This window comes from Lolium perenne, chromosome 2 (genome assembly GCF_019359855.2).
Source record: "Lolium perenne isolate Kyuss_39 chromosome 2, Kyuss_2.0, whole genome shotgun sequence".
NCBI classification, from domain to species: domain Eukaryota; kingdom Viridiplantae; phylum Streptophyta; class Magnoliopsida; order Poales; family Poaceae; genus Lolium; species Lolium perenne.
Window position 1 is genome coordinate 198,352,525 of NC_067245.2, and position 20,829 is coordinate 198,373,353.

Here is a 20,829-nt window from a genome sequence, read left to right on the forward strand (position 1 = left end):
CAGGACTTTCTCCTCCGCGGAGAGCACTTTCTTTGCCGCCTTCGGCTTTGCCTCCCGGCTACCGCCGTCGGCGGCCCGCTTTGCTTCCGCCGGAGCTGCAGTCTCTATTCTGGCTATGGCCGTGGCTACGGGGGAGTGTGGGGCGGCGGCGGGTGCGAGGGTTTGCTCCGCATCCATGGCGGTAGCTGTGGCGACGAGGACGTCCATCGCTTCTGGACTGCTCGCGCCGGTCTAGTTTCCAATTTGGCGCGGGGGAATGGCCAGTGGCGGGAATATTATCGCCCTCCAGCCACTGACGCGCGGGTCCTACGTCTTTTTCGGCGGACACTCGGCGCGACCGCCGAGCATCCGCGGAGACGCAAACCTGGCGCATATTTGGGGCAGGTTTGCGTCTTCGCGGACGGTCCGGTCACTTTGCGTCGCCCCGCTGGAATAGGCCCCAGACGCATTTCCGGTCACGGCGGACACAAGCGACCGTTTTCGTCGTGCCGCTGGAGATGCCCTAACATGATATTTGTTTTCCGGTTGCAACATGGCTTCTGTTAAATTCTTTCGGTTCGAACTGAGATTTTCCAGTTACACAATGGTTGCAGCAGCTATTTGTCTGCAAGGTGACTCTGAATTCACAATCAAAGGTGCATTCCAAAGATCACAAAAGCTGAAGCTTTTGAAAGATACAACCGAGAACATTTGAAGGCGGGGCGAGAGCGAGATGGAGATGGAGATGGCTGGTGATCATGAAGTTTTGGGAAGATTCATCCGTGCCATCTCCGATCTAGTAGGAGTAGATTCGATGGACACTTGGTCAGGAAACTGAAAGCAACATCATACGGAAGTGCTGTATGTATTTGACAAGCGTGAATTGTGACTTCCCTTGATGGCATGCAAAGGCTGATAGCAATGTTGAGGAGATAAACCATAAACGATTTGCAAGTGTAGTTATAATGAGCACCACACGAGGTACTTGCACTCTGCATGCCCACAAGAAGCCGATTTGATCAAAGTTGAGTGAGGGAGGAGGGGATCGGTGGCGCGCGCATAAATGAGAAATCAGACAGCGACACGATCAAAGTGTGTAGATGTAAGTTACATAGGCAACTTACTGTTTGTACAAACATGTCATGATCAATCTCGATACTCTTCCTGGCAAGTGTAAAATGGTTGCTCAAAATTACGCAAAGAACATGTGAGTTGCTCCAAAGAGAGATGCCTAGGGCCGTAGCTAGGGGTCGGTCCTAGCTAGGGGAAGCTCTAGGTAGTAGAAGTCGGCAAGTTGGACTTTAGGGGAGGGAGAGTGTGAGCTCCAAATTGTAGCAGCTGTGCACGGTGGAGTGGTGGATCAATCAAGCAGCGAGTGAAGAAGGAAGCAAATGGCATGCCATTTGCTTCCTTCTTCCACCCTTCTCCTCCTCTATCCCTCCGCCCAAATTCTTTGCTTTGGGTTCGCTTCGCTACCAGGGATCTCTTCACTACTGTTACAGCGGCGCGGCCAATCCCCCCATCCCTGATCAAACCAGCCGACCCCCAAGTTTACCCGCCGCCGGATCGAACCCTAGCCAGCCACCGCCGGTCATGTCGGCGCCTCCGCCGCCGCCGGACGAGGCCGTGCCCGTGCCCGGCGCCGTCGCGGTCATCGGCAACGACAAGGTGCTCGCCGCGGCGCAGCACATCGTCAAGTCCCTCGCCACCTCCAAGAACGCCGCCGACGACATGATCCGCATCCTCTCCGGCTTCGACCACCGCCTCTCCACCATAACCTCCGACCTCTTCCCCTCGCCCTCCCCTTCCCACTCCCACTCCCACTCCCAATCCCACTCCCCCTCCCGCTCCCCCTCCGACCCCGACACCGACGCCGACCCGTCCTCCCTGGCCGCCTTCGACGCCGCCGAGCAGCTCATCCACCTCTGGGACACCACCCCGGAGGCGCTGGTCTTCGAGGCGCCCGAGGACGACGCGGCGCACTACCTCGCGGCCGTGGACGCCGCCGTCGACCACCTCGCGGCCGGCGGGCCCGCCGCCGCCTCGGGCCGCGCGGGCGTCGCCGTGCAGCTCGCCATGGCGCGGCTCGAGGACGAGCTGCGCCACCTCATGCTGCGCCACGCGGTGCCGCTCGACGCCAGCGGGCTCTACTGCTCGCTGCGCCGCCTCTCGCTCGAGTCCATGGACGACCTCGACGCCTCCTCCGAGTTCGACCCGGCCACCCCGCACAGCGCGGGCCCCGACACCGCCCGCAGCGCCAGCATCAGCGTCAACCCCTTCGACGACCACCTCTTCGACCTCGTCCGCCCCGACGCCGTCGACGAGCTGCGCGCCATCGCCCACCGCATGGCCCGCGCCGGCTACGCCAGCGAGCTCGTGCAGGTCTACTGCGGCATCCGCCGTGACCTGCTCGACGAGTGCCTCTCCGTCCTCGGCGTCGAGCGCCTCAGCATCGACGAGGTCCAGCGCATCGAATGGAAGCACCTAAATGACAAGATGAAGAAGTGGGTGCACGGGGTCAAGACCGTCGTCCGCTCCCTGCTCACCGGCGAGCGCCGCCTCTGCGACCAGGTGCTCGCCGTCTCCGACGAGCTGCGCGACGAGTGCTTCGTCGAGTCCACCAAGGTCTGCATTATGCAGATTCTCAACTTCGGGGATGCCGTGGCCGTCTGCCCCCGGTCGCCCGAGAAGGTCTCCCGGATTCTCGACATGTACGAGGCGCTTGCCGAGGTGATTCCTGAGCTCAAAGAACTCTTCTTTGGGACTCCTGGCGATGATGTGATCTATGATTTGGAGGGGGTCCTTGGGAGGCTTGGGGACGCGGTAAAGGGCAACCTCCTTGAGTTTGGGAAGGTTCTGCAGCAGGAGTCGTCGAAACGGCCTATGATGGCCGGCGAGATCCACCCAATCACACGCTATGTGATGAACTATCTTAGGCTGTTGGTCGTTTACAGTGATACCCTTGACCATCTCTTGGATAACGATGCTGCTGGAGATACACATGGAGGTGCTGATGAGGATGAGGAGTATCTGCAGAGCTTGACCCCGCTTGGGCGTCGTCTGGTGAAGCTCATGTCTTATTTGGAGGCTAATTTGGAGGAAAAATCAAAGCTTTACGAGGACGGCGCACTGCAGTGTATATTTTCCATGAACAATACACTTTATATCGTCCAGAAGGTGAAGGATTCCGAGCTTGGGAGGATTTTGGGCGATCAATGGACACGGAGGCGCCGCGGGAAGATTCGCCAAAATTCCAAGAGCTACCTTAGGATATCATGGACCAAGGTTTTGTCCTATCTCAAGGATGATGGACATAGCGGCGGGAGTGGAAACAGTCTTGGGAATTCAACCTCCAGGATCAAAGAGAAATTTAAGAACTTCAACTTTTCCTTTGATGAGACTTACAGGACTCAAACACTTTGGAAGGTACCGGATCCTCAACTCCGCGAGGAACTCAAGATATCGATATCGGAAAACGTGATTCCAGCATATCGGGCTTTTGTGGGGAGATATGGTAGTCTAGTGGATAATGGAAGGAGCTCAGGGAAATACATAAAGTACACTGCTGAGGACTTGGAGAATCAACTGTCTGATCTATTCGAAGGGTCACTAGGTTCTGCCAACCACTCCAGGAGACGGTAGTAGCTTCATTTGATGGAATTTGGTTACAGGTATGTCTAGTTACAAGGTTCAGCGTATTGCTGAACTGGTGGAGTTATCGCATCGCATGTATCGAATTGGTGCTTGTTCCCTGTTATGGTGATGTACTACCAGAGGAGTCCACAGGAGGATCCTTTGGTCTCAGTCAGATTATGTGCACCAAGAAATAATGTACATGTAATTATTTTTTTCAGTGTACTCATATCTTTGACACTTTAGTGTACAAGATCTAGGATATGGCACTATGTAGAGACCCACATCTTGGAATAGATTGAATATGTTACATGTGTTTACAATTGGAGTAATATATTACATAAGATGTGGAAATAAAGCATGTTTAGACCCCCAAACCAAAAGGAACAGAGTTTGTCACTTGCACGCTTAGAGAAAATGAATTGACACAAGCAGATCTTGTGAAATCCTTGAAACTACAGATCGCAAAATGGACCACAGTGCAGAATCCGACTGCTCTTGATGTTCAAGAAAATAAGTATCAATAATTGTGATGCCTGCACAAAAAATCTTGATATTACACTCACACATGTCACCTTAGAATGAATGCTTATGTTTTCTGTAGTATGAACTAAACACATATTTATTGTCAGAGTCTGAAATAAAAGGCTGTTTCATCAGACATTACTGTAAGCTATTGGTACAAGATAATAATGATATGGGGCAATACTAATTTCAAATTGTGTTCCAACATTTGTATCAGTGCTGTATTGAGCTAAGTTTCCAATTGGAAATGAATAATTATTCCTTACTACTGCTAGGACTTTTCTTGGTATTGGCAATGTTTGTCAACTTAATTTTGGCGTAATCTCATACCTCATGATTTATTGGAACTATTATATTGCTCATATACTTAGTAAACTGTACGAATGATGTGTATTTATCATTATTTGGATCAGAACCAATGCATATCTATCATGGCAAGACATATCTAAATAACTAATTTTCGGTATGTTACTATTCATCATCATTGTTATGCTTGAGAAGGCAGATGCAATTGGCAGTTAACAAAGTGGATTTGTTTTGGTGGCATTATTTGGGTTTCTGTGGGATAGAGGGATGATAATAAGCACATTGTAGATTTCAAGAATTCAGGATAGAGTTTAAGACATTGTTGAAATCTTCCAGTGCTTCTCCATCGTTCCAAAATTATGAAAAGTAACGGTTAGTACTCACTGCATTTCAAAATGTAAGGTAGGTGCATGGAAATAATGAGTTTTGACTCTCTCAGCTCTTTTCGTTATTTATGATTAAACACACTACTCTCTGTGGTCCTGTAAAAGCTGTTGTTTTGGACAAGAAATCAAGAATAGGGCTGAACTTGCAATTTTTTGACAAATAAATACCCTAAGAATATTTGTATCTGGTACTTGAAATTATATTTGCGAAAGTATCTTGGTAAGTAATTTCACAATACACTTTTTTAGATTTATTCAATATACCTATTATCTCCCCTATTCCCAAGTCAATACAAATAGGGATACCATGATCATTTCCCTCTACTATTGATGGCTTCCTTAATCCCTGTGCAATACGAAAATACACCTTATAAAGTAAAAAAAAAGGAGGGAATAGTTACTTACATGAGGCGAATTCTGGAGTTCTGGTAGATTTGGCAGAAAACCACAAGTAGTTAGCCTTCTCTTTGAAAACATAGTTTATTAAGTTTATATAATAGTAGTTTTATAACGTGAGGCTTCGATGTAAAAGCATGGAGGCATGTCTTTCTGGAAGAACTAGTTTGATAATAGCTTTCCTTTTATTGAAGTCCACCAGATCAAATGTTTTAATTGATTGTTACTCAATTTTGGTGCCTCCCTTGTTTGATATAGCTGGAGCAGCTTCTTAAACTACCTAAGCACGGAGGGAGCATTGTGCGGTTAGGTCAGCTTGGTTCACCTGATGTTGCAGTTTTGGTATCCTTGTTTGTACTTCTCATTAAATTGATACTTCTTAGCGGCCCTGTATGATCATTTGAGGACATGGTTTTGCAGGTTTGCTTTGTGGAATTGTAGAAAAATGAATATACAGCCAAAGCATGTGTCGAGACTCCAGGCCTCATTCATCAATAGGAAGCATTCTGAAGGATGGCACACTATAAGTAGCAACTAATTTCAAGAACTATACATATCTCCACTCTGGTGAGCTGTTCTACTTGAACTGTTTTTAAGTATGCAGTAAATCTGGCATTATTTTCATCATTCCGCTGCTTGTTTCCTGCAACATCTTTTTTTTATGCGACAAACAACAAATAATGTCATGTCTGCATTCAAGAGCGATTTTCTTTTATTTGCACTGTTTCCATATCAATCAGTCAGTTTCTTTTCTTTATTGTTGTATCGTATGCTATAACTTAAAATATTCAGCACAGTTCAAGATATGAAACAGGATAAGCACTGCATAGAACTTTAATTGTACCGCTCCACAAGAATTCCCAATGTTCTGAAGAGTCACTCGATGCCCTGTTACCACCATGATTTTGGTAATACTTGTTAAGCCGGGTACTGAAGCCAGCTAGGAAGCCATGTACTTATGTAGGTGCGGGCATACTATTACTTAGTTTTATTTTTTGCAATGAAAACTGCAAGGAAAGCCAAATTCGCATCCATGAGAAATCAAATGGTGATTTTTTTTTTGAGAGATCAAATGGTGAGGTTGTGCATTCACTCCCTAAACAAGTGAGCTAGGGTTAATTACAGCTACATAATTTTAGTTGCTTACATGAGAATTGGTGACAGAGGACTATGCATTCCAGGTCCAGATATTTGCTCTGTTAGAAAAAAAAGATCTGCATCAATTTCATATTGTTAAGTTTCTGTTATTTTACTATGTGCCGAAAATCTATTTAATACTCTGTTTTGGGTTACTAAAAGACTAGTTGGCATCTTTGCGAAGTGGGGCCAATAGATGCTGTTTTTGTAAGTTGCAACAGACATGACAGTTTCAGTACAGAAACGGTTTTCCTTTTAAGGCTGCATTTAGTTCTTTGCCCACCTGGGCTATAGTCTAGCTAGCCCGTCTGATCCTTGACGTGCTTGCCTTGGCTAGCTATTTGGTTTGTTTAGCTGAGACGACGGTTAGAAACTAGTTAGGACCCACTATTATGTCACATGCAAACCCCAAGGAGTTAGATTTGTTCTTTGTGGACAGTTGCGTACTTCTTTGTGCAGCTTTGCTGTTAGAGGAGAGCAAATTTAGCTCTTCTTTTTGGGGAGAATTTCCTAGCCCAAAATGGTGGCTTTGCCAAAGATCTGAAACGCTGCCTTAGTTTGCTTATGTCGAAACGTGCAATTTGCACCCTGCTGGGTCTCCGTCTTGGGTCTATGCGGCACTCAGGCACCCTGCTCCCACCCTTCTAGCGGCTAGAGCAATCTAAAACACTGAGAGTCATCCAACGGTTCATCTGACAGCTTCATAGCTATCCTGTCCAGGTATCTTATTTCTCTTCACTGGAAAATTTGCTTATTTTTGTTTGTGTTGTCTTTTGTGTCTTCATGTTGCTTAACTAGTGAATACAGAATTGATGAACACATTTTTGGAGGCTTAACTAGTGAAATATAGTGCAGAGCAGAGTAGAGTGAAGTTGCAATTGCATCGTTGTACCTACATGCCACTCTGTTTAAAAATATTTTAGTTTCTTTGATTGGTACAACATGATTGTCTACTTTGTGCCAATCCCACGAAGAGCCTTCAAGCTATCAAACAGATATAGATTTCACTTTTCTTTCGCCTTTGTCAGGTGGCTCAGGGACTCATGGTGCGTCATTTCTTGAAGGGAGTGGATGGAGATGCTGTGTTTATCTTCCCTTTCTTCATGTTGTATCCGTTGATCTCTTCCTTGTGGGTTAGGTACTCATACATGACATCTAGCTGGAGATTCTCGATTTTTTAGTGTAGCAGTTGTACCCTGGTGGGCTCACTGTAATCATGTTTCTGAGAACCGGTGATGACTGGCATAGTGGCATTTAAAAGGAATAATCTTACTCATGGTGAAGCTGGCTATAATCCAGCCAAGTCGATTAAGTTGGTGAAGGAGACCTTGCAGACTTTAGAGTTTCCAAGGGAGAATTCTAAGCCTATTAGGCCGGTTGCTAAGTGGCAGAGACCTCCAGATGATTTTGTGAAAATAAATTCAGATGGGGCGTTCAATGCCAGCGATAACTTGGCTGCAATTGGTGTAGTTGCTCGTGAGGGTTTGTTATATAGGGGTGCCATGGGTAAAACGTACCGTGGTATTTCTGATCCTCTGATCATTGAGACTCTTGCACTACGAGATGCTGATACTTATACAAGGGGCAGAGGGTTTAGTAGAGTTGTCTTTGAAGTGGACTCTGAAAATCTGGTTCATCTTTGGCATAATAGAGCGACTGATCGTTCTATGGTCAAGAATGTTTTAGATGAGATTAGTGAGCTCACTGTGTTTTTCACAGTTTTTAGCTTATGTTATGCTCGTCGCGAGGCTAACCAGGCAGCTCATTCTTATGCAAAATTTGCAAGTATCCAAGATGGGTTGTTTTCCTGGGATGCTGAGCCACCTGCTTTCTTAGTTCACAGCCTACAGGCTGATTGTAATGGTGCGTGAATGGTGGCTGCAAGTTTCTGACGCACTCTTTTCCTTACAAATGTACCTAAGGGGACTGAAAGGTTTTTAATGAGGCGGCTTGCTAGCTTTAATATATTGATTCTCAAAAAAAAAAAAAAAACCACCTAGTGAACTCGAATTAGTGCCCTTGGGTTTTAGAGGAACCCTCCATCTGGTAAACTGTAATTTTACACTGACGCTCTGGGCATCCGTTCTATCTTCGGTACCAAACTCATTATGTTGTTGTCACTTGTCACTGTTGCTCAAGGAGTGGTCTTAAGCTAACTGCTATCATCTACACCTTGGACCTTTTCCAGTGCTCTCTTGATTGGTGCCCACTCGTCGTTCAGGAAGATGCCTCTTCATGGATGGGCCGTCGGACGGTACACACCTTCATATGGTGGAAGATGAACATGGAATGTTGGAATGAACCGTGACACATAACTTATAGCTGGACTCTACCAACTCATCACATATGCGTGAGATCACCCAAGAAGAGGCCAAGACCAAGATTGTCTCAACAGAAGAGTCTAGCTTAAATGCCCAAATACCGAAGGATGACAGCGTTCCGAAGTTGTGCAACTGTCATCAGTGAATTAAGAAGAGGCGTCAAACTCATTGCAAAGCTCAGATAATTCTCAAATTATTTAACTGCACACTGTCACCCATTAGTTCTCCTGGTGGACAATTGTCTGTCAACCCAAGGAGATCGCGGAAGGAACTACACATGAAACAACTACAGCTCGAGAAAAAGGAGTGAAGGGAGCCAAAGATAATGTACATTTTCGCGTCATACGGTGCTGTTTGCGGGTAGAGGAACAACGCCGTCGAAGAAGTCCCCGAAGTAGTGGCGGGGCTCATGCACCAGCTTGGAGATTATGTCCCTCAGCGTGATCACCCCCTCGGCGTCCCCCTTGTCGTCGACCACGTAGATCCGGTGGATCTTCACCGAGTCCAGCTTCAGTATGATGTCCTTAATCGCGTCGTCCCTCTTGCATGTGATGACGTCATGCAGGAAGGGGGAAGCCTCCTGTTGCTCCTGGAGATGATGCCGGACCGCGGTAAGGAAATCCTTCGCTGCGATCGTCCTGCGGATGCATCTAAAGTCATACAACTGGGCACTTATGTAGAAACAATATCAGGTGCAGTGGTCTTCCAGGTAAGTACAATGCATCCAAGGTTTATAGATAGCTTGATTATGACGGGCAAGTGCGAAATTACACCAGATTTGAATACATAATCAGAGATAAGAAAACCTGTATTGTTTGTATATCTTGGGGGCAGCCAGAAGATATTGGACATCTCTGATGCTAATATTACCAATTGCTTTTGTTCCACTTGTGTCCATAACTGGCAGACCACCAACACCTTTCTCCCTCATCAGTTGGAAGGCTTTTAGGACTGGCTGATCTTCATTTACCTGCAAAGGGGAGAACCCGGTTATATATAAAATGAGAGCAACATGAAGGCAACTTTGAGTTTCCCTTTTGTTTAGCTGCAGGTAAGACATTATAAGCTTGAGTTTTTTTGTAATTCGGTTGCGCATTAACCCATTTACAGATGTTCTTTTGTATAACTGTTGAGCAACATGATTCTAATGCATTTTGTCTTCCATATATACAGACTAATATGTCAAACAATTATAAGAATGAGATAGCACAGTGGGAGGTACCTTAACAAGTTTGTATGGCTTCATCAGAGGAAGACCAAGATCACAGAGTTTCTTAGTTCCCCAGCTTTCAAACCAAGGAAGTCCAGCACACTCTGCAAGCATGTGCACAACTGAAGATTGTGTAATGATATTCTCAATGTGATCTCCCCCCATATCTACCACTGGGAGGCTCTTCATCCTGTACTTGGATAGAAGAAGCAACATGGTGAGGAATGTGTCAGATGTCTGCAAGGCAAGAAATGGTGCCCATCGGAAGCTTCCTGAGATGTCGCCAACCTAAAAGCATCAGCAACTGTGTCATGAATGATTGCTAACTAGAGGAACAGGGGTAAGCATTTGAGTGTGGTGAGAAGGAGTCACCTTTGTGTTCTTATAGAACTCAGAGGAAGTAAGGGTTTCAAAAAAGCTTCCACCAACTGATGCTGCTTCATCTGATTCTGAATCAGTGGTAGTTTCTACCCTGCCAGACGACGTTCTTCTGAATGTGAATGAGCCTAACCTAGCTGCTAGATTGGCTACAGGCGATCCAACTGCAGAACCAGCTGTCCCATTAGGTGAAGCGTCCGTCTGCCACAGAGGAGAAGAAGCAATTGTTGTCATACATGTACGAGTGTGAAAATAATCAGTTTCACAATTAACATTACAAACAAAGTTTACAATTTGCTGCTATTGTTGCACATTATTTTGGTTTAAACTACCTACATCTGTAATTATTCGAAATACTTTTGTTCACTTAAAGGTCAGTATTTCGGTGATCCGGGAGATGCATTTTGACAAGAGTAGAATGGTTAGCTGTTGGGAGTGACTCGATGGACGGTCCAATGATACGATACTTAATTGAGATTCATTTATCGTGCATTTAAATCTAGTTCACTCAAATGCTGCACTGTATAGTAAATGGTGCTAATGAGCATTGAGCAATGCATTTGAATATGTTAGCAATCACGAATATGCTATCAATCATGTCTTAAGAGAAAGAGAGCTCTAATCAGAGATGTGGTCACCTTCATAATAAGTCAAAATGAACCGTGCTCTTAGAATATATAAGAATTAAAGTTTAAAACTGGAGCTTCCAAAGTTACCCTCTAGACAAACAAAAATCAACTTTTCCACCAACAAGAGATTAATCATGTTACTTTTAGACCCACCATTGCGATTTCACATGAAAAATGTAGTCATTTGATTTATATGAGGAGAATATGGATCAAAGCTGCAGCATATCAACATGTTTTCACTAACGACTCATGGATTTATGGTGATGAGATTTGTATAGCTATATTAAAAATTATCCAACAGGAAGAGAGGGGAGATTAACCTGATGAAGCAACCACATCGCAATACCAGCAAATTCCACAATACCGATGTATTTATCTATCCAACTAGCATCCTCTGGGGCATCGACATTTCTTATGGGTGCACTCAAAATTTTGTTTTTAGATAATGTTTCAACAGTATCAGCAAGGCTGGCATCCGAAGGTATCTCGATTACTGCATCAAAAAACATCATGGTAGACAGTTAGAATTCAGAGTGCTTATCAGATAATATGAGGTAAAAGAGTACAAGTTCTGTATATTTTATTGTTTACAGCCATGCATTTCAGTTAGTAGAAAAGCATGGTATCAGCTATTCCTTTTTGGAAAATGGTGTCGGCTATTAAAGACAATGAGATATCCCATTACTGTAATCACATTTCAGTATTCAATAGCGTCCAACTGTATGGTACTCCGTATTATTATTCAATCACTTCAAAATAGTATGCTGGCACATAAATCAACCTGTAGTATAAGGTTAAAAATTCAAGAGTTCTATTCAACCTCCTATCCTGAGGGGTCCTCTGTACAGAGCTAGGTGCACCTTATCTTTGGGGGCTCCGTCGGCGCCCCCATCCTGGCCGAAAACATAACTGTGTGCTAACCCATCTTAATTTGGTGTTAAACTGTAGAAAAGATCAGGGTGTTTGTGTGCGATGATTGTATGCTAATCATTGCTATTATCAGAAAAAATTCCTAATCATTTGCTATTGCTGATCGATGCTAATCGTTTCCTACCAGTCTTATCCTACTTGCAACTACTAATTATGATGTTGATTGGTCTTTTGGATGTGGGTTGGTACCATTAGCATACCAAATGTGCACTATTGTGTCGCAAATACGTTGTTGCTTATTCAAGATACATATATACTTCCTGCAATATGCATCACTCGGGCCAAGAATGAGTTTAGCCACATAGCTAGAACAGAACAGTTTGAGAGAATTCAGGATGGAATTGGCAAAGTTCAGTTAAGTTTTTTGTGATCTGACCCTATCATTACCATGACCCTATCATTACCAACTCAATTGGTTTATCAAGTGGCCAAGTAGGAGTTGCTCATGTTAGCATCATTGATTTTAAAAATCATCACAAAGGATTGAGTTCAATTAAAAAAAATGTATCCATCAAGTTGGGCAAAAAGTTGATGCCAGCAAAAGCTACACCTCTTTATACAGGCTCCTTTTAATCAGCACACATCATACAAACTGGTGAACGCCCCAGAAACACAGTCACACAATGCACAATAATTTAACATAAATATTTCGCCAAAAAGCAAAAAAAAAAAAGTTTGCTCCGCAATCTGGCCTTACTTGAGTATTAATTGTATGCAGAAGGACACAATGTACACCTCACCGTTCCAGAAGATACTACAGGAGTAGTAGTCATGACATTGAGTGGAGACGTTAATATCTTAGCCATGTAAGCTGATATCCACGTCAGTCACATAATAATAAGCAATAATGAGATGAAGCAAAGAGAGTCGAGAACGTCTCTTGTTTGGCTGGTCTAAGACTAAGAGGGGATGAAAGGGACCTTTCAACTAGAGCAGGCACTAGCCCTGAAGAGTTGAATGCATTGGGATTTCGGAAACCTCCACTGCATTTTGACTGATAAACTTGATGTTGGTACTGATGTCAGAGAAAGAGTATGACACGCACTATTTTCGAGAATCAACTTGGAGGTGGGCTCATAAAAGACATGTTCACTACAATGGCCAGGACAGACTCAAGAGATACAATATCTGATGCTCCGTCGGTTCAGATGGATTGCAGGCAGTATAGGCACGACTACGATCGAGCACAGGTAGGAACTGAACTAGCAGTTGAATCCAATCAGAGCAAGCACGGCACAACAAAAGACGAGCATGACCAGCAGAAACGACGATACAGACCACCAGTTGGCATCCAAAGAATCTGTTGGCTCCATTTCTTGTCGCATCGATCACGGCCAAGGAAATTTCAGGAACCTCTCATACTCACAGGCAGTCACATTGGAACGTATGCGCACACAAATGCTACTGTTCCACTATCAAGATCCATCCGTTTCAAAAACTATCAAGATTCAGGAAGGAGACAACAAGGAGAGGAAGGAAGCAAGGATTGATTTTACCTTGGGAGGGGTGGGCTCGCGGGAAGGACGCGACGGGGATGTCCTCGAAGCATGAGTTGAGCTTCTCGGAGGGCGAGAGCTGCGGCTGCGCAATCTCCCACAGGTCCTCCACCCGGTGCCCGATCGCCGCCTCCGGGCTCCGCGGGCTGTCCGTCTCCATCTATCTCCTCTCTCCTCCAAACTGCCCAACTCCTCACCCTGCTTGTGCTTGGCCACCTCCCCTCCCCACCAACACCTGGATTCCTCCCAACAACTCTCTAGCTTTGCTCTTGTGCTCGCAGTCGCAGGTTGCTGCTGCCTACGCGCGGGAAATCCTGGAGATAAACTCTGAGCTAAGTAAAAGTTGGTGAGTCGGAGGATGCGAATCCGCGGCTACTAATAATGCTGGACTCCGCAGTCACTCAGTGTAGTGTGTCTTTGTTCTTATCGTCTGTGTCACTGTCAACGCGAGAAAGGGGGACGAACTGACGGCTAAGGCACGCGCCCTGACAGGTGGTACCGATCGCAAGAAGGGGCCCGCATGTCACTGGCACCGATAGAGATCCAGCGGGTGCACAAGCTTGTTTTCTGGCGAAGAAGAGTAAAACCGCTGCGGCATCGAGAACCCGGGGTGACGTGGCCAGGCCACTGGTTTCCTCCCTTCCTATCGGTTTCGAGCTGGCTTGGGGAGTAAGTGGGCCCCGTTTTATAAATTTTTAAACATATCTCGAAGGTTCGGATGCGCTACGTCGGGGAACCAGGGCCACCTCTGCCTCCGCGTCTTTCCTCCATCAAGTCTGTATCGTGTCCACGTGCAATGACGATTAGAAGCTCCAGTTTGATTTGCAAACAAGATGGAAATAGTTGCGGCAATGATGTGCCAGTCTTCTCCTCCGATAGTGGATTATGTACACACAGTGGCGGAGCCAGGAATTGAACTGAGGGGATCGAAACAAAGCTCTAAAAAAAATTCATAGAAAAGAGCAAATGTATTCAATAAAAGAGGTCCAAGTAGATTCAATTTGCATATTTCATCAAGTACAACAACAAAATGACTATAAAAAACAAGAACACCAAAATAGAGCTACATTTTGATAAGATAGTATCGTACCATTAAGTTGCCTCCTCGTCGGCATCCATCGAAGGCAGCCGGGGACGAGCCGAGCTGGGGGCAGACGGGCAGGGCCGACCGGCCGAGCAGAGGCCAGGCGATTGGAGTCGGAGATGGGGACGAGCTGAGGTGTTGAGCCGGGGGAGACGACTGGAGACGAAGGCGGCGGCGGCGGGCCAGCGAGGAAAGGCGGTGGTGGGCCGGCGGGGAAAGGCGGCGGGCCGCCGAAACGGCGACGATAGCACCGACCTCCTCGACCTGGTCATGGACGCCGAGGCCCTGGCTGAAGCGGAGAAGGAAGCAGAGGAGGAGCAGGCGGCCCATGCGGCGGTCGACGCCGAGATGGAACAGCTCAGGGTGGCGGCCGCCGCAGCCGCAGAGGACTCCGACTCCGACATATCATGGTCTTCCGATGATCCTGATGCGCCTACCCCGGAGGAGAAGGCGGCGGAGCAGAGGGCTATAGTCGAGTCCTTCGAGATGCTCAAGGACGACGCCGCCAACGCGAGGTTGCGGCAGTGCCTCCTAGAGGACGCGGCAGCGCACCGAGCCCTAGCGGCCGCATGGGAGGCGGCGGAGAAGCAGATGAGGGAGCGACGCAATGACGGGGCCGGCCCGTCAGGCAGCAAGTAGTTTAGGCTTCTAGAACTACTTTGTATAGTTTGAATGTACTAGGTTTCTATGATTTCTATATATGTTGCAAATGTTAAAAAAATGGGTCACCCCGACGAGGCACACCCAGACGCAAACGGACGCGCGAACAAAATATGTCCGCAGAGCGACGCAAACGGACGCTCGCGACCAATTTTAGACGTCCGAAATGCGTCGCCCCGTTGGAGATGCCTTAGGGTCGATTATTTTTCCCAAATTTTTGAGCCGGGTCGACTGACCCTCCTCGACCCGGTGGTGGCTCCGCCGATGTGTACACACGTATGGGTGTATTTTAGAATATCCATTTATTCCTCGAGATTTGTGTTTGTATTGTGAGATGGAAGGATTTCTTTCCCTCTCCTATTTTTATCTAAATCTTGAAGCAAAATAGATAGTGCTAGAAACACCCACACTCATGCGTGTAATTACCAAAGCATTTCTGTTTCTGATATTGCCAGCTTGTTTTAACTAGTGTTATTTTATCGGTCTTACTAACTCTCATGCGAGCGAGATGCGGCTCATATGATTGCATGGTCATTCTTGTTAGCCACTTGAGATTTTTTTCGGTTGTACATGAGGCTGAAAGCTGAGTTGCAATTGAGAAAAGTGCCTCGTACCAATGAATTTTTTCGCGATTCATTTTGCTCAAGTTATAACATGGTTGCAATTCAGAAAAGTATCGCAAACCTTTGAATTCCTTCAGAATTTGTGTTAGTCATGAGTTGTAACTGAGATTTTGTCCTAACCCAAATTTAATCTAGTTCTCGGTTGAATCAGCCACTTTGGTGTTTTTATAGTTCAAAATACTTGATGGGCGTCCATGTACAAAAATAAGAGTGCGAGTACCTTTTTCCGAAGAGGTCAATAAGCATACTTAAGTCAAACAAAAATTAAGCGTAAGTCCTAGGGGTGATGTTGTTTTGCTCTCCACATCGGAGCGAGAAGGTTATTGATGATGACGCATCTAAGAAGCCACTGGTTGGAGCCATAAGACGATGCTGATAGTTGTCTGCGTAATAGATCGATGTCGTAGAGAATAAATGGACAAAAGGGGGTGGACGACCACCCCAGATCCAGCTAGTCAAGTCCAAGGAGACCTGATCTCACTAGCTCCGTGATGAATCCAGAGTTGTTGAATCTCGTCAGTCGGAAAAGAAAGAGTGAATAGCATAAAACCACCACATTGGTGGCCAAATTTACGAAAGACCACCACTTTTGGTTTGCGGGACAAAAAACCACCACATTTGAGTTGGTTTTTTACCGAAAACCCAAATGACGAGTTTGCAGCAAATTGACACTGAATCTGACCATCTGACCCCACCCACTGTGCTGACGTGTCCAAATTTAGACGGAAGGAGAAAACGGCCGTAGCCGGTCGGACGTGGGCCCCTCCGGGCGCGGATGTGTAAAAGAAACGTTACGAGCTCTCCCTCCCGTCACTCTCCCTCAGTCTCCTCTCCAGTCACTCTGCTCCCGCCGCCGCTGCCGCAATTCTTGCCGCCGCCGCCTGTATTTTGCCCGCCGGCCGTCAATGCCCAGTTGGAACGATGGCGAGTCGTCGAGCACGGCTCTTTCCTGGCCAGGGGTAAGTAGCTCTTTCCTCTGCACCTAGGGTTAGGGTTTGGGCAGATTTGGGAATTTTGATTTTTATCAATTTCCTCTCCTTTTCTGGTCGATTTGGTGGAATTGAGAAGGTTTTGTTTGTAATTAGGACTTCACACCTATGGACTACTGCCCAGACAGCTAGGATGAACCAACCTTCACGGGTTTGGCGGCAGGTTGCCCGGAGGTGTGCCGCCTCCACTAGAAGGAGCCGGTGAAGCGTGTCGCTTTTGAAGGAACGAACAGCGGCCGTCGCTTCTACATGTGTTCTATGGAAGGGGTATGTTGTTCACACTTCAAACTCTCTAGCGCGCAGTAGCTCTGTAGCAGTAGCTCTGTTTCTAATTTGGCAATGAGTTGATCGATACAATGACCCAGAGTCAGAGAAGCAATGTTGCTCACAGAAGAATGGCAAGCCATGTTAATTAGATGTAGCTATGCAGTACTAATTGTCCATTTGTGTGAATAATTGCATGTATGCTATGTAGTAGTAAAGAAATAAATAGTTGCATTTCTATGAATAAATGCACTCCAGTGTCTATGAATAGTTGAAATAACAAGCATTAACTCTGAATAAGTCCATTTGTGTGAATAATTCCATGTCTGCTATGTAGTACTGATGAAATAAATAATTTTAAGATGCAGTACATTGAGAATTGTGGCTTCCACTCTTGGCTTGATGATGAGTGGCCACAGCCAATGAAGAACACATTGCTGAAGCTGTGGGGAATGTACCATGACATGCATAATGCACTTCTGGATGAGAAGATTGAGAATGGCAAGATTGTGAAAGATTTGAATGAAGAGAGGATAAAGGTGGAGAAGAAGTATTCCAGCCTGATGGATGATGTTTCCAAGTTTATGAATGATACTCAGAGGCAGGTTATGCAGGCAAACTATGACAAGATAATGAATGGTAGTGATGAGGAAAAGTTGAGGGAGAATAAGACTAAACTTGAAAATGAGCTGATGAAAGCCCATGATGAAGTGGCTAAGCTGGAAGAGGGCAAGATTGCTGATGACAGAAAGATGAAGCTGATGGAGGAAGAAACTTTGTTGCTGAAGGAAGAGAAGAAGAAGCTAGAGTATCAGCTATTTGATTTGTTTAAGTTGAGCAGTGCTAGGAATGACAAGTTGGTCAAGATCAAGCACATATGTGAGCAGTAAGATGTGACAGTGATGTAGTACTGTCTACCCATAAGTATCTGTAGCCCTATGAACTGTTAGTGCTGCAGTATTGAACTCCATGTAGCCCTATTATGAATAGTTAGTATTGTTCCATTGAACTCTATGTACCCCTGTTGTTATGTTGAATCTTGTGTTGGTTTATAACTCTGTGTGTGTTTAACTTTAAATTTTAGAAGCCTCGATGGTTTTCCGAGGGTTATCGACTATTTTAGCTCATATAGATCATGTATGTGGTTTTAAGAAGCCTCAATGGTTTTCCGAGGGTTATCGGCTATTTTAGCTCATATAGATCATGTATGATGTTTTAAGAAGCCTCGATGGTTTTCCGAGGGTTATTGACTATTTTAGCCCATATAGATCATGTATGTGCTTTTAAGAAGCCTCGATGGTTTTCCGAGGGTCATCGACTATTTTAGGTCATACAGATCATGTATGTGCTTTTAAGAAGCCTCGAGGGTTTTCCGAGGGTTATCGACTATTTTAGCTAATATAGATCATGTATGATGTTTTAAGAAGCCTCGATGGTTTTTCGAGGGTTATCGACTATTTTAGCCCATATAGATCATGTATGATGTTTTAAGAAGCCTCGATGGTTTTCCGAGGGTTATCGACTATTTTAGGTCATATAGATCATGTATGTGCTTTTAAGAAGCCTCGAGGGTTTTCCGAGAGTTGTCGACCATTTTGGATCATCGAGAGGCTCTATGGTTATGTAAAGCCCTCGAGGGTTTTCCGAGAGTTGTCGACCATTTTGGATCATCGAGAGGCTCTATGGTTATGTAAAACCCTCGAGGGTTTTCCGAGAGTTGTCGACCATTTTGGATCATCGAGAGGCTCTATGGTTATGTAAAACCCTCGAGGGTTTTGCGAGAGTTGTCGACCATTTTGGATCATGGAGAGGCTCTATGGTTATGTAAAACCCTCGAGGGTTTTGCGAGAGTTGTCGACCATTTTGGATCATCGAGAGGCTCTATGGTTATGTAAAACCCTCGAGAGGCTCTATGGTTATGTAAATAACAACAACAACTACCAACATAGTCTGAAACTTAATCTTAAGAGCATCAATTGCAACATTTTGAAACAACATACATGATCAGCAAGATAGTTTGGACCATCATTTTAGACATAGTCTTAACAGGTGCACACATATATAGTTTCACCCATACAGTACAACATAGTCTCAAATTTGAAATGACAACATAGTTTGGACCAATGCACTGACAACAGAGTCTTAAACATGCTTAAACATCAGGTTATGCATCAGGAGCAGGGGTAGGTGGATCCTGGCGATATGTAAACTTTCCAGCAGTCAGATAGCCCTTCATCCTACCTGTCAGAAGTCTCTTCCTTCCACTAACCCTCCTTGGGACATCAGGAGCAGAAGCAGTGCTTGTTCTTGTGCAGAAAATCTTGGACCCTGCTGGTCTTTGCTCGCCTCTTGAGGCTGTGGTCTTTCTTTCTGCCTCTTGGAGCTATTTGGTGCTTTGCTCTTGCTTTGTTGGAGGTGCTGGTGGAGGTGCCTCATCACTTTGCCTTGTACTCTATAAACATTCAAATTAAGTGAATATTGTTCAAAAGCAAGTAGTGTACATGGCTTAAACATACAATTTTTTTTACCTGGTGCTTATTGTTCCTAACTTGCAGCTGTGGCTTCAGAGGTGCCTGGCAACTAGTGTACCTATGGCCAACAACCTTGCAGTTGCTGCAAGTAATACTAGCCATCCTAGAAGTGTCTCTTGGTGCTGGAACTTCAAATTATCCCTTTCTTCTTTTAACTTGTTTTCTTCCTGGCTTCTTTCTGAAAACAGGTGTGTCTATGTCATCAGTCTATGTCTTTTTCCAATCATCTGGACCAGGCACAGGGTACACAACATGTTTGTAGGCTTCTTTGTACAGTGGCTTCTTGAAGAACTCATGTACATAGTCCTCTGGATGCTGTCTCACTTTCATAATTGCAGCAACTGCATGACTACAAGGTACTCCAGTGATATCCCATTTCCTACAGGTGCAAGTGTGGTTCTTTAGGTTGACTGCACAATTTCTTTTGCTGTTGCTAACCTGCCACAGGTCAACATCACAATTCTTTGCAGTGCATTCCCTTGACCACCTCTTTGCTTCTTCCAACTTCTCAGTATAGTGTGGAGTGATCTCCCATCTGGTTCTCTCTGTCTTCTCTCTTGTCCCACTGTTCTTTACCATGACTTTATTCCTTAGCCCTTCTAGCATTGTTCTGATAGGCTTGTTCCTCACATCCAGGATCATTTTGTTGAACACTTCTGAAATATTGTTCACAACAAGATCTGTTTTGCAGTTTGTATCAAAAGCATGCCTGGCCCATGTCTCTACAGGAATCTGCATGAGCCAATTATAAGCCTCCTCACAATCTGCCTTCATAGCATCCATTGCTCTGTCAAATTCTGGTTTTGTGTAACAATAACTAGCTGCATCCATGTGCTTCTTCAGTTCTGGCCCTCTGAATCCAGCAGATTGGAAGTTGGCATAAATATGCCTCAAACAGAACCTATGAGGAGAATGTGGGAACACTTGTGATACAGCTTTGAGAAGTCCCTGCAAACATGAACAAAACAATTGTTACTGTTCTTTTCCTTTTAAAGCAAAGAGAAATGAACTGTAATAGACAAAATATATGTTACTGCACTAACCTTTTGCCTATCAGAAATAATTGTGTACATTCCAAATTTTCCAGACTCCCCAATACAATACCTAAGCTGAGTCAGAAACCATAACCAACTGGCAGTGTCTTCCTTGTCCACCACACCAAATGCAATAGGGAAAATGTTATTGTTCCCATCTCTACCTGTTGCAGCAAGTATTTGTTGGCCAGTGCTCAATTTAATGAAGCATCCATCTACCCCTGTGTCATTGTGTGGGTAAGATAACAAAGAAAAGTTTCTGCTAGGAAAAAAGTAATGCATTTACAAGAATAATTACCTATGAAGGGCCTGCAGCCA

The 20,829-nt window shown here is 45.2% G+C and overlaps 3 protein-coding genes and 1 long non-coding RNA gene across 4 annotated transcripts; 2 read left to right on the forward strand and 2 right to left on the reverse strand.

The window, feature by feature from the left end:
• Positions 1 to 1,357: 1,357 nt before the first annotated feature.
• LOC127334347 (exocyst complex component EXO70B1-like) lies at positions 1,358 to 3,852 on the forward strand. The gene has a single exon (XM_051360791.2). The coding sequence runs from the start codon at positions 1,573 to 1,575 to the stop codon at positions 3,619 to 3,621; it is 2,049 nt and encodes a 682-aa protein (XP_051216751.1). The 5' UTR covers positions 1,358 to 1,572; the 3' UTR covers positions 3,622 to 3,852.
• A 1,949-nt stretch (positions 3,853 to 5,801) lies between these two features.
• On the forward strand, positions 5,802 to 7,674 carry LOC139836114 (uncharacterized). Its single transcript, XR_011752261.1, has 2 exons — positions 5,802 to 7,082; positions 7,391 to 7,674. It is a non-coding gene; the product is annotated as an uncharacterized lncRNA (long non-coding RNA).
• Positions 7,675 to 8,848: 1,174 nt separating this feature from the next.
• On the reverse strand, positions 8,849 to 13,693 carry LOC127334348 (SNF1-related protein kinase regulatory subunit gamma-1). Its single transcript, XM_051360794.2, has 6 exons — positions 13,327 to 13,693; positions 11,221 to 11,393; positions 10,266 to 10,472; positions 9,906 to 10,181; positions 9,490 to 9,653; positions 8,849 to 9,321 (listed from the first exon to the last, which is right to left on the reverse strand). The coding sequence occupies exons 1-6, from the start codon at positions 13,484 to 13,486 to the stop codon at positions 9,024 to 9,026; spliced, it is 1,278 nt and encodes a 425-aa protein (XP_051216754.1). The 5' UTR covers positions 13,487 to 13,693; the 3' UTR covers positions 8,849 to 9,023.
• A 5,991-nt stretch (positions 13,694 to 19,684) lies between these two features.
• Positions 19,685 to 20,550, reverse strand: LOC139835702 (uncharacterized). Its single transcript, XM_071825565.1, has 2 exons — positions 20,521 to 20,550; positions 19,685 to 20,425 (listed from the first exon to the last, which is right to left on the reverse strand). Exons 1-2 carry the CDS (start codon positions 20,548 to 20,550, stop codon positions 19,685 to 19,687), a joined length of 771 nt encoding a protein of 256 aa, XP_071681666.1.
• Positions 20,551 to 20,829: the final 279 nt, after the last annotated feature.